The 13,413-nt window shown below is 37.8% G+C and overlaps 1 protein-coding gene across 1 annotated transcript; it reads left to right on the top strand.

Moving 5' to 3' along the window:
• Position 1: 1 nt before the first annotated feature.
• Positions 2–2,947, top strand: LOC126786279 (uncharacterized). Its single transcript, XM_050512051.1, has 8 exons — positions 2–117; positions 234–350; positions 795–988; positions 1,073–1,178; positions 1,311–1,461; positions 1,557–1,681; positions 2,303–2,469; positions 2,558–2,947. Exons 1-8 carry the CDS (start codon positions 54–56, stop codon positions 2,849–2,851), a joined length of 1,218 nt encoding a protein of 405 aa, XP_050368008.1. The 5' UTR covers positions 2–53; the 3' UTR covers positions 2,852–2,947.
• Positions 2,948–13,413: the final 10,466 nt, after the last annotated feature.

Below are 13,413 nucleotides of genomic sequence, written 5' to 3'. Positions count from 1 at the left end.
TTTGACTTTGTTAAGCTAAAGACTTGAGCTTTTCTGAGTTGAGAATTTAGAGAATGGCGAAGAGAGGAGGGAGCTCAAAGTTGAAGGTGGCGATTATTCATCCCGATCTGGGTATAGGTAAATTTATCAGCTTCTTCTTCTCCTTCTTGTTGGGTTTTAATCTTACTGTAATTAGTATTGAAGGTTTGTTTTTTCTTTTGGGTTGAAGTTGTCTGTGAATTGTGAATGTGTAGGCGGAGCAGAGAGACTGATTGTGGATGCGGCTGTTGAGCTGGCCTCGCATGGGCATAAAGTTCATCTATTTACATCACACCATGATAAAAATCGATGCTTTGAGGAGACCATCTCTGGTTTGTGTGCTTTTTTCTATGCTTCAAGTTTTGATTTTTGCAATCAATGGTTTGTGTATGAATGTGTAAATGGGGTTGTGATGTAAAGAAAAGAATAGAAAGTTTAAACTAGTATATTGTTAAACATTTGGAATTGCATAATGGGGTTGTGATCATATGTAAAGAGTTCAATTAGAAGCTTACACAATAACCCAGTTTACAAAATGCAATAGAACAGAAGCTTCTATAAACTCTGATAGCTGTCAGCCTCTGCTGAAATATGGGTGGAATTGAAAACCTTTAGATAGGATTTGCAGAGGGATATTGATTTAGGCATTTGGGTTGGAGAATGGAGTATTATGTGAACACTTTTTTGGCTATTTGGATATGTGGAGGAAAAAATTATCAGTTTATTTCTCTCACTTAGAGAATGATTTGGTGTTATAATGTCATTTGGTTTTCCAGGTGCCTTTCCAGTTTCTGTATATGGTGCTTTCCTACCCCGGCATGTTTTCTACCGTCTTCATGCTTTGTGTGCATATCTGCGGTGCCTGTATGTTGCCCTCTGCGTACTAGTCATGTGGCCGTTGTTTGATGTAATACTAGTCGATCAGGTCTCTGTTGTCATCCCATTGCTGAAGCTTAAGAAGTCGACAAAGGTATTCGCAGCTTTGATTTTCTAGTAATTATCTGGTGGTTCCTAGTATTATAGTTGTTGTATGTGTTACCTCTTTGGTTCGCAGGTTCTGTTTTATTGTCATTTTCCAGATTTATTGCTGGCTCAACACACAACTATTCTGAGGAGGATATATAGAAAACCAATAGACTATATAGAAGAAATGACAACAGGTCCGATTCCTTACCATGTCTTTTCTTGTATTCATTGGATATGTCTTTACTGAATACTTCGTGTTCCTTTGCTTTAGATATCTACTATATCTTTCCGGATCATAAAACAAAATGTTACATATGTTGCTGCAGGAATGGCTGATAAGATTCTTGTTAACAGCAAATTTACAGCATTGACATTTGCAAAGACATTCAAGCATCTCGATGCACGACGGATTAAGCCAGCTGTTCTTTATCCAGCTGTCAATGTGAATCAATTCGATGAACCTAGAAATTCTCACAAGTAAAGAACATACTTATACATCTGTAGTGCAAAAACATTGTCTTTGTTATATAAATTGATCTGGAGGCTTAGAGTTGTTTATGTTTTTTTGGCAGGTTAAAATTTCTCTCTATCAACCGTTTTGAGAGGAAAAAGAATATAGACTTGGCGATTTCAGCTCTTGCCATGCTTCGCTCCCTTGAAGGAGATAATCTGGCTGAAGCTTCCTTGACAATTGCAGGCATGTTCCTACTTTTTTTTGGTCCAACTAATTTTACTGACAGAGTAGCCGTTTCTACTAGTTAATAAGTCTTCAAAGTATGTTTTGTGGGAGTATGTCACCTGTTATAATGGCTAGGTGCTCAATTACCAAGAAGTTTTCTATCACATGATTAAGCTTTTCATTTAGGTTCAATCACCAAGAAGTTTTCTATCACATGATTAAGCTTTTCATTTAGTTTCATTAGTTCATAGGAGTCTTAATTGGAGCAAGTATTAGCATGGAATTGATGGGGAATTTAAGGTTCAGGGATCTGTATGTCAGTATCTGTTGGTGCAAATTGGCAGTAAATTGTTGGGATCATATGAGCTGGCAGCTAGTTATGTTTCATCCTGGATTTTGGAAAATGTTGATAGTGATGTATTAACACTATTTCAATTCTTGGGTTGATAGTGATGTATTAGTGCAACATCACTTTAGCTTATGTTGTGTCCTTGTTTTGATAAACCTGACCCATATGTGTGCCATATGCTCTTAACTAATTATACTCTTATGTCTGACTGTTTGACATTAGAAGTTATGAGTGCAACATCATTTCATTTTGATTTTATTGAATTTCTCTTACACGTTGATTGTTTTTAGGTGGCTTTGACAATCGGTTAAGAGAAAATGTCGAGTACTTGGAGGAGCTCAGAATTTTAGCACAAAGGGAAGGAATTTCCAATCGGGTTAAGTTCATCACATCTTGCTCAACAGCCGAAAGAAATGCACTACTCTCCCAATGCCTATGTGTCATTTACACGCCAAAGGTTAAAAGTTCACACTGTTGTCCGCTGTTATTCCAATCCAATATATGGTAGGAAAAGAGTTTCAATATTTGATCTGTCAACATCACAGGATGAACACTTTGGCATCGTTCCTCTGGAGGCAATGGCGGCCCATAAACCAGTTATTGCATGCAACAGTGGGGGTCCTGTAGAGACAGTTCAGAATGGTATAACAGGATTTCTTTGTGAAAGTAACCCAATAGAGTTTTCCCTGGCTATGGCTAAGCTCATTCTAGACCCAGAGATGGCTCAGAGAATGGGTGCAGAAGCTCGGCGGCATGTTACAGAGTCATTCTCTACAAAAATATTTGGTCAGCATTTGAATCAGTACCTAGTTGATTTTGCACGGGCTAAAGAAGACTGATAGGATATGCCATGATACAGAATGATAACATTGTCTTTTCTTGCTTGTTGTACACACTTACTAGTCACTGGTATGAACCAGATTTTAGAGCTCATAGTGCTGCGGGAATTTCACATTTTTGATATTAGTATACGGACTGGAAGAATCACTAATTATAATTTGAAGGAGAATCCTGAGAGGAACTCTGCACTTATTATAATTTGTTTGGGTTAGGGTCATGGTAATATGGCTAATGATACGTGCCTCCCATATATTGGTAAGAAACTATAACAATTTCTGGACATGAACGAGGAACAGCACCTACTTGTTGAATGTAGTGCGAGGTCCTCAGGGCTGAATTCTTCACTTCTCCCGAGCAAGGTACAAAATAAATCTGCTCATATTAGCAACCAGCTTAGTTTCAATATATTCTCAGAAGATAGCTCTTTCGCTCACTTGGCTAGTTGGCTTTTCAAGAGCTAAATCGCCTTGTTAGGCTACGATTCGAGGATACTTTTATAAATGTTATGAACCTTATTGATTGAATAAGAAGCATCTAGAAGACCAACTGATTCCTAGACCATTTAAAGGTTCATATTACCTGGTTAGATTAGGAATGTATTCAATACCTCCAAGACCGCTCGATGATATTCGCATTCCGTTCGAGAAGTAGAAAAGATCCATTGAACATATCTGCCTAGGATTCCAGATATATTTAGGATTCATACTTTACACACCTATAAATATACCTCCCCACCAGGGAAAGCACATATTGTCGGTGTCGGCCTACATATATCGGGTTTGGCCCAAGTCGATCATGTGAGCAGCACATGTCCTAGGTTAATTATACATTGTGAAGACACACACACACACACACATATATATATATATATATATATATATGTTTTTTGAGACCAGCCGTATAGGATGATGAAACAGAACAAAGAGAACCATAAAAATTACAGAGTCATTCTCAGTATTCCTTTCTCCTTATTCTCTTGGTCGTGACGCAGCTATTCCGTTAGTGAAGTTCCTAGAGAGCTTGGTTGTCGGGGGTTGATGTGTATTGTAGTTGAAGAGAATAGTAATAGGATCAGGTGTATTGGTTTGGGTGGAGAGAGATATTATTAACTCTAATTATATGTTCTAATTTGGGATAGATATTGATATTGTTTGGAAATCATGGTTGACAATAATGTTAACGGTGAGAAGAAAAAAAAAGGGACTGAGTCGTTTTCAGGTTCTTCGTGGGCTTAGACCATCAATTGGCAATGCTAAATTTGAAGTTGAAAAGTTCGATGAAACTAATAATTTTGGCATGTGGTAGTGTAAGATGATGGATGTCTTGTGCCAAGAGGAATTGGATATTGTTCTTGAAGACAAACCAAATGACATGACTAATTTCAAGTGGAAGCAGATTAATAAGTGGGCTTGTGGTTCTATTCGATTGTGTCTTGCGAATGATCAGAAGTTCTTTATTATGAGGGAAACTTCGGCAAAGGAGCTATAGCATAAATTAGAAGACTAGTACATGGTCAAAAGTACAGAAACTCGGTTTCACCTGAAGATGAGGCTTTTCCGTTCAACTACAAACAAGGTATTTTATGACTGAACACATTAGTGATTTCAATAAGATACTTGCATATTTAGTTAATTTGAAAGTTCAAATTGATGATGAGGATAAAGCTTTGTGTTTGCTGAATTCTCTTCTTGACGAGTATGAGCATTTAATTATGATACGCCCCGAACCTTTTTACTCATTCCTTACGATTATATCTTTACATTTTACTTGAATCGAGAGTCGTACTAAGCAGTGTTCTAAATATCGGGATATATCGGCGATATATCGGTGATATTTAGAAACCGATAGGATAAATGCCAAATCGCCTTAATATATCGGTCAACTCAAAATATCAAGTCAACATGCGATATATCGGGATATATCGGTGGATTATTTTTCGTTTGACTTTTTTTTTCGTTGACTTTGTTTTCGGTGACTTTTTTTCTTATTACTTTTTTTTCGGTGACTTTTTTTAAGGAGACGATGTCGTTTTGGGAAATTTCAACGCAAATAGGTAGAAGGTGATTTATGAAGATGATTTTATCTCAGAAGATAAGGATGAAGATAATAGAGAAGATGAGTTTGACTTTGATTATTATGATGAGAGAGTTTATAATGCATGAATGCATAATCAATATCTGAATCTATCTTTTGTGCACCTATTTTTGTTCAATTAGTACTTAGTAGTTAATATTATTTGGTATATTTTGAATATTTTGAAGTATATGTTTATAAATATATTAAATTTAAATTAAAAATTAAAAAAAACGATAAATCCGATATAATCCGATATATCTCGATATATCCCCGTTATATCCTTATTTTACAAAACCGATACGATGCCGATAACCGATATTTAGACCATTGGTACTAAGTGTAACGACTCTAAAAATTTACTATTGATGCATAGGTTTTTCGATAAAACTTCCTTCACGAAAGTTGTAGAGCTTGTCGATACGAGTTTGTGGACACATGGCACGCCCAAATCAGGGTTCTTATGAAAAAGTTATGAATCAAAAATGGTACTTGGACATTTTTAGAAATTAGTATAAATGGGGGAATTAAAGTGAGAAAGAGGAGGAGAAAATAAAAAAGGGATTCAAATTTTTGGCGGCACTGTTCACAGAGGGAAAAACCCAGTTTTCCCAAGCCTGATCCTGCTGCCTTCTCCTCGTCAGAACGCCATCGTCCGGCCACTCCAGACCGACACACCGGTTCCATTCAAAAGCTAGCTCAACCCTCTGTCGATTTGGGTTGGTGGCCGACCCCGTCTCGCCGTCGTGTAAGAGTAATGTCGCCTAGCAGCTTCGCTACCCCGATCGCTCTTTTCGTTGGAACTCACTCCTCCAGCCGCTATAGCTCGAGATTATTGAGGGGTTTTACTTGTCTTAGTCCCAGCAACATTCCCACAAAAAGAATTGAGCCAAATCGAAGTGTAAGTACTCGAATCAAGAATTTTTATTTCTAGGGTTTGTGAATAGTGTCAATTTTGTGTTCTTCGTAAATTGGACTGTTTAGGCTTGGATTTGGACTTTATTGTGAACTAGAAAGTTGTTAGAAGTTTGGTCACCATAATAGTAGCAGCTCTGCCACTGCCTGCAACACGTGGGTGGCTCGTGTCACCTTGTCCGGCCGAGTTTTTGGGTTCAAAATAACCCCGTCGGTGTAAGGAAATTTATTGTTAGACTATGGGTACAATTGATGAAGTTTAAGGATAGTTAGGATTTTCCGAAAATACGGATTTCAGTTTATAAATTGTGGAGATCCACCCGTTGGATTATTCCCATTTTCGTTCTAGAGCGCTAGGATTTGTCCGGGTGAGTTTTTTAATTAGTTGGACTACGAGTGGTTTGATCCCTTTCAAAATTGTATGTAGACATCTTGACCAAGGTTTGGGTGCAACCACCTTTATTTTAGAATATATATCGTTTCTTTAATGATCTACCTTGGGTTTCAAAACGTAAACTCAAGTTGGGTTGTTATAGTGGTATCAACGGCGTACTAGAAGAATGGTGTGTTTGGTTTGTGTTGGTCCATGTGGTTGAACATTTAGTTAGTTGTTTTATGAACATGTTGATACTTTTGGGATGGTTTGATATTATGTCTGGGACGGTGATTGTATATATGTTTACGAGTGAGACTCGAAGTTATGTTATGGGGCTTATGTCAGATCTTTTGAGGTGAGTGTATGGAACCGGAAGAGAGGGAATGAACCGGAAGATTATTGAGACACTAGGAGAGATGGGATGAACTAGTGGTCTCTACATATTGCATAACCGAGAAAGAGGGGATGAACCGGCAATGCAATGAGAGTTTAGAATCGAAGAGAGGGGATGAACCAGAAATGGTATCGATGTTACCGAGTCGCTAGAAGAGAGAGGATGTACTAGTAGACTCCCAATAGAGATTTAGAAAGGAGAGGACTGGTGAATCGTCAAGTGTTGTGTGGTCTCGTGTTTACTTTCCGAGTGGACGTTGTTTTAAATATAAATTTACACGATTCGATGTTTATAGAATGTTGTATGATTGTTATTGACCCCGTTGTCTTAGTGGGTTGAGCGGTTGCGATTTAAGACGAGTTACGAGCTCCAAGGCTCCAATGATATTAGTGTGGAGTTTGAGAAATTGCGGGAGCACGGAGGCTCCGCAAGTTGAGTTGAACTGGAGATTATAGAAGTGTCGTTCTTCGTGCCGGTAGGGTTGGCTACTTTCTAGGGTGACTATGCCGAAAGTTTTGGTAAATCTCATTTGATAGTGATCCCAGCACGATCTGTCTTAATATTAAGGTAAATTTTGGGGGGGGGGGGAGGGGAGGGGGGTTGTGTCAGATTACAATATTGTTCCATGGAAATAATGAAGTGAAATTTGATGATATATGCAATTCATTGATTAATAATGAATGTAGAAAGATAGAGAAGCAATTAAATAAAGTGTTGGCTCAAGCACTTGTGGCAAGAGGAAGATCATATGATAGAAAGTTTAGTGGAAAGAGAGATAAATCTCATACCAAGTCAATAAGTAAATTTCCTATAAAAGATGAGTGTGCCTTTTGTCATCAAAAAGAGCATTGGAAGAAAGATTGTCCCAAGTTAAAGACTAAATACAAGAAAGTCTCAAAAGTGAATGTGGCGAAAATTGAAGATGACGATGACTTCATTTTTTCTTTAAGTGTAGATTACTTTGAAGACATTGAGATTGATTTTGCTTTGGCAAGCTTATTAGCACTTGATTATTCTGACAGATGGATAATGGATGAGTTGTACCCACCACATTGTCCTAACAAGGAATGGTTCTCTATTTCAAGGGAATTAGATGGTGGACTAGTTCTTATGGGTAATAATAGTCCTTGCAGAACTAAAGGACTTGGTACAGTTCGTCGTAAGATGCATAATGGGAGTGTTAGAGAATTGACAAACGTTAGGTATGTTCCAAACTTGAAGAAAAATCTGATTTCTTTAGGAACTTTGGAGTCAAAGGAGCACATAATTATATTGAGGAATAGTGTTGCTAAAGTTTTTTCTGGTTCACTTATATTTTCTACAGGGTAGTACAATGACAAGTGAAATAGTAGTTTCTGAGATTACAGATGATACAAACATTACTAGATTATGGCATATGTGTCTTGCACATGCTGGTGAGAAAGCTATTTAGGGATTTGTGAAGCAAGGCTTGTTGAAAGGTGCAAAGACTTGCAAATTGGAATTTTGTGAACATTGTGTTTTGGGAAAACAGACTAGAGTGAAGTTTTGTACATCAATTCATCAGACTAAATGAGCTTTTGATTATGTTCACACAGACGTATGAGGACCTACAAAGACTACATTTTTGGGAGGTAAATGGTATTATGTTACTTTTATTAATGACTTCTTTAGAAGAGTCTGGGTGTACACCATGAAGCATAAAGATGAAGTCTTAAATATATTTGTGAAGTGGAAGAAGATGATTGAGACTTAGATCGGTCGGAAAATTAAGAGACTCAGGTCAGATAATGGTGCTGAGTACAAGTCTGATCAATTCTTGAAATTGTGTCAAAATGAGGGCATTGTGAGACACTTCACAGTTAGAGGAACATCGCAGCAAAATGGGGTAACCGAACGCATGAATTAGACTTTGTTAAAGAAGGTTTGGTGTATGTTGTGTAATGTTGGATTAGACAAAACATTTTGGGCAGGCAGTTACATATGCAGACCATCTTATCAACAGGTTTCCTACAACTGCAAATGAGGGCAAAACTCTTATGGAGGTATGGTCTGGAAAACTTGTTATTGATTATCATTACATACATATTTTGGATGTCCTACTTATTATCATGTCAAGGAAAGCAAGCTTGATCCTAGAGCAAAGAAAGCTATTTTCTTGGGCTTTAGTGATGGTGTGAAAGAATTCAGGCTATGGTGTCCAGATATGAGAAAGATTATTGTGAGCAAAGATGTTACATTTGATGATACCGTCAGAATGAGCAGAATAATTCTGAAAATCAGAAGATGACCACAAAGAGGTTGAAACAGGTGGAGCTTGAAAAAAATATTGATAAAGCTCCAGGTGATTCAGAATAACATACAATTGATGATTCAACTAATATAGATACATGTACTGAGGTAGAGGCTACACAACAAGATGAACCTATTGCATTGAGAAAAGAAAAGAGGAATGCTCCCAAGCCAGTTTGGTTTAATGATATGGTGACTTATGCACTTCCAATGACTGAAGAATAAATTCCTACTACTTATGAAGAATTTGTAATACATGCAAATAAGGTGGAGTGGTAAAAGGGTATGGGTGAGGAGATGAAGTCTCTTCACAAGAACTCTTGGGAGTTGGCTCAGTTACCACATGGAAAGAGAGCAGTTGGCTATAAGTGGGTATTTACTTATCACGACTCCAAAATTTCGAGTATAAAAATCAAATTTCGAAGTCATGAAAAACACTAAAACAATCTCAATATATCGAAATCATTTAAATGTCACAGCGGATCATCTCTGAGTTCAAAAGGCAACTCAGTCAAACCGATTATTACAAACCAACATTTATAATTCGACATTATAACAAATGGAAATGTATAATCCTCACACAAAAATCCACACAAAATCCTCACCACAAAATGGAAACAAATAACTTCAAGTCCTCTGAGCGGTCCGTCGATTTCCGCTAATCCACACATGCGGAGTTATCAACTACACCATCGAATAGGTGCACCGGGATTGTAAACACAAACCCGGTAAGCTTTGCAGCTCGTATGAGTAAAACAACAATATAACTCGCATATCAATATATACGAAAATCTACAAATCAACAAATATAATGCACTTATGACTCATTAGACGGCCCATCTGGTTGTCTAATAATTGTGAAAATATATGTACTCATGAGAATTGGGCAACCCTCTGTTTACCCAAATGCATTTATAATACGGGTACTCATGAGTGCTGGTATACCTCTGTTACCCCTCATGTAGTACGTCACCAACATTGGACAACCATCTGTCATCCAATATCAAAAATATATAGGTATTCATAAGTCGATAACCCATATGTTACCTCATATGCAGTACCCCGGCAGACAGACTAGAGCTCTAACTGTATCGTAACTTTCGCCCGGCCAATGGCTAGGTTCCGACATGTCAAACACGTCTGAAGACATAAACTCGTCCGAAGACATAAAACACGTCCGAAGACAAAACTCGTCCGAAGACATAAAACACGTCCGAAGACAAAACTCGTCTGAAGACATAAATGTTTTAACAAAACTCGATGTTAAAACCACGTACTACAAATCATCTAATGATATTGTCCAAATCGAATCAACATGCTCAATACATATCTCATCATCAAAATGAACATATTCACAACGAAATCATGACAGTAAATAATATAGCAAACTATATATATGTACATATTTACCATTTATACAAATATATATTCCACTATATCATATACATGTCATATTTCATTCTTTAAAATTCTGCATAATCTTGAATCTCTGCAAGGGTATATTCGTAAATATGAGATTTACTCATCTTATAATCTCGAGCGTAATTCCACGATTCCGAAGGTAATTCGTTTACTTGAATTATCGATCACCTTAAAAAGATAAGAAAAGAATTTAGAATCGTTACGTAAACCTTAAATGCCGAAACAGTAATAATATTTTATTGTTCAGCAATTTCTGGTTTTACGAAATTACTGTTCACTGAGTTACTATTTACATATTTACTATTTAATACATATTAAATACGTAATCATGTACAAATTCATACTCTTTACGTATTTCTGTACTTATACATACTATTTACGTATTTTTGTACATACATGTATTTCTCACAGTAAATATTGTCCAGTAAATAATAATTAAAGATTTACCCATCCGAAATTACTTTTACATTTACTGAATGTAATTTACATTTACATTTATCGTACGTAAATTACTTTTTATATTCACCGTTCGAAAAAATAAATTTAACAAATTTACTGTTTTGAAATCACTATTCACGCGCCGCCGCGCGTGGCGGCGAGTGGGGTACACGCGCCACCTCCGGCGACCGCGCGTGGCGCTCACGCGCCACTCTGTCAGCGCATGGGGCCCACGCGTCGACCCTAAGACCGGCGCGTAGCAAACCACCACCGCCCCAAATCTCCTCTTCTCCTCCTCCTCCTCTACCTTCCCACGGCCTCACGCCGCCTCCTACCTCCTCCACGCAACCACACGCGCCGCCTAAGGCGGCGGTAACCTCACCTACTCCCTCCTCCTCCAATTCGAATCAACACATCCACAAATTCACAACAAAGCATCACAATAATCAACCTAGGCTAACCTCACCTCGATTCGATCTTGAGAACCACCGGAGATCGCCGGAGGTGAGCTTGACAGCAGCGGAGGGAAACGCAGAAGCTTGGCGACGTCGTGCGGCTTCACGGCGGCGAGGCACGGTGCGGCGAGCTCGAGGGTTGCAGCTGAGGGTCGCACGATGCTCTAGGAACCGGCGGTGAGAAGCACGGGGGCCTGGAGACGGAGATCGCCGGTGAAGATTCCAGAGAGAGAGAGAGAGAGAGAGAGGGGGAAAGTGAGAGAAGGAGGGAGGCAAGTGCGAGTGAGGAGAGAGAGGGGTTTCCAAAAATGGAAACCCTAATCTGAAAAATGTCTTTTTTATACTCGTTTTCAAAATTGGAAATTAACTTCCGACGTTAATAACTTTCACGTCCGACGTCCGATTTGAACGCGTAACGCGTCCCCAAACTCGTATTGACGAGCTCTACAACTTTCGTGAAGAAGTTTTCGCAAACGAGCAACGAAATAAAAATCGATACTTACATCGCGGAACGTAACGTTTTTCTAAATCACATTTCCGATAACGTTTCCGTTTTCATTTTCCGATGTCACAACGCAACGAAATGTCATTTTAAGAACTTCACAAACTTTGTAAATTTTAGAATAATCCAATAAACATTTTCAAAACTAGGGTCATTACATTACTAAAAAGGAGGGATCTCGGTATAAGGCCTGATTGGTAGCTAAGGGCTATGCACAAAAGGAATGAATAGATTACAATGATGTATTTTCTCTAGTTGTGAAACATTCTTCTATTCATATTCTTTTAGCCTTGGTTGCACAGTTTGATCTTGAGTTAGTACAACTTGATGTTAAAACTGCATTTTTACGTGGTTGAATGAGGAGATCTATATGAGTCAGCCAGTTGGTTTCAAAGTTGCTGATAAGGAAAAATAGGTTTGTAAATTGCAGAAATCATTGTATAGCCTAAAGCAATCTCCTACGCATTGGTACACGCGATTTGATAAGTTTATGTTTGGTCAGAAGTAAACTAGGAGTCTTTATGATCCATGTGTATATTTTCGCAAGCTACATGATGGGTCCTTCATTTATTTGCTCTTATATGTTAATGATATGTTGATTACATCTATCAGCAAGGTGGAGAAAGATAAATTAAAGTCACAGTTGAGTGGTGAATTTGAGATGAAAGATTTAGGAGAAGCAAAGAAGATGTTGGGCATGGAAATTGAAAGAGACAGATCTAAAAGTAAGGTATGTTTGTCACATAAACAATATTTGAAGAAGGTACTACATCGGTTTAACATGATTGATAAAACTAAACCTGTAAGCATACCTCTTCTTCTCATTTCAAGCTTAATTCTTCCATGTCTCCTAGTACTTATGAGGATTTAAAAAATATGGCTAAAGTTTTGTATGCTATTGTTGTTGGCAGCTTGATATATTTTATAGTGTGTACTAGACTAGATATTTCACAGGCCTGAATTGTGGTGTGTAGATATATGTATAATCCATGTAAAGGTCATTGGGAAGCAGTAAAATGGATTCTACGATATATTGTTTGTACCGTATATGTTGGAATAGTGTTTCAGTAGGATATGATGAATCATTGTGTTGTTGGATATGTATTACTCTTGCTAGTGGAGCAGTGAGTTAGAAGTTGAATTTGCAACATACTATTTTTTTGTCGACTATAGAAACTGAGTATATGGAAATAACAGAGGGTGCAAGGGAAGCTTTTTGGCTTCGTGGTTTACTTGAGGACTTGGGTGTAGTTCAAGACTATGTGAATGTTTATTGTGATCGTCAGAATGCTATTCATTTAGCAGAGAACCAGGTTACTCATAATCGTACCAAACATATTCATGTTAGATTTCACAAGATTCGTCAATTGGTGGAGGATGGTGACATAGAACTCTAGAAAGTTGGAACTGAAGACAACCCTGCTTATATATTGACGAAACCGGTTTCATTGAGCAAGTTCAAGCATTGCTTGGACTTGATTGGTGTTCGTAGCATTTGAGTCCCTACGGGAAAGTCGGAGTGGCAAATTGGACTAAGATATTATTATTTGTTCCTTATGATACAGGTTCATTATTGAGGTTATATATGATGTGAAGCTAAGGTGGAGATTGTTGGTGTTGGCTTACACATAATGGGCTTGGCCTAAGTTGATCATGTCAGCAACACATGTTCTAGGATAATTATATCTTGTGAAGACATGTATATAAGCTTTTTG

Source organism: Argentina anserina, chromosome 3 (assembly GCF_933775445.1).
Source record: "Argentina anserina chromosome 3, drPotAnse1.1, whole genome shotgun sequence".
Lineage (NCBI taxonomy): Eukaryota > Viridiplantae > Streptophyta > Magnoliopsida > Rosales > Rosaceae > Argentina > Argentina anserina.
The sequence above is the reverse complement of the archived record's forward strand: the minus strand, read 5'-3'. Positions and strand labels throughout refer to the sequence as shown.

Coding starts and splice junctions, on each gene's coding strand:
- LOC126786279 (XM_050512051.1), top strand. CDS start 54: ATGGCGAAGAGAGGAGGGAGCTCAAAGTTGAAGGTGGCGATTATTCAT. Junction 1,179..1,310: donor TATAGAAGAAATGACAACAG/GTCCGATTCCTT, acceptor ATGTTGCTGCAG/GAATGGCTGATAAGATTCTT. Junction 2,470..2,557: donor GTGTCATTTACACGCCAAAG/GTTAAAAGTTCA, acceptor TCAACATCACAG/GATGAACACTTTGGCATCGT.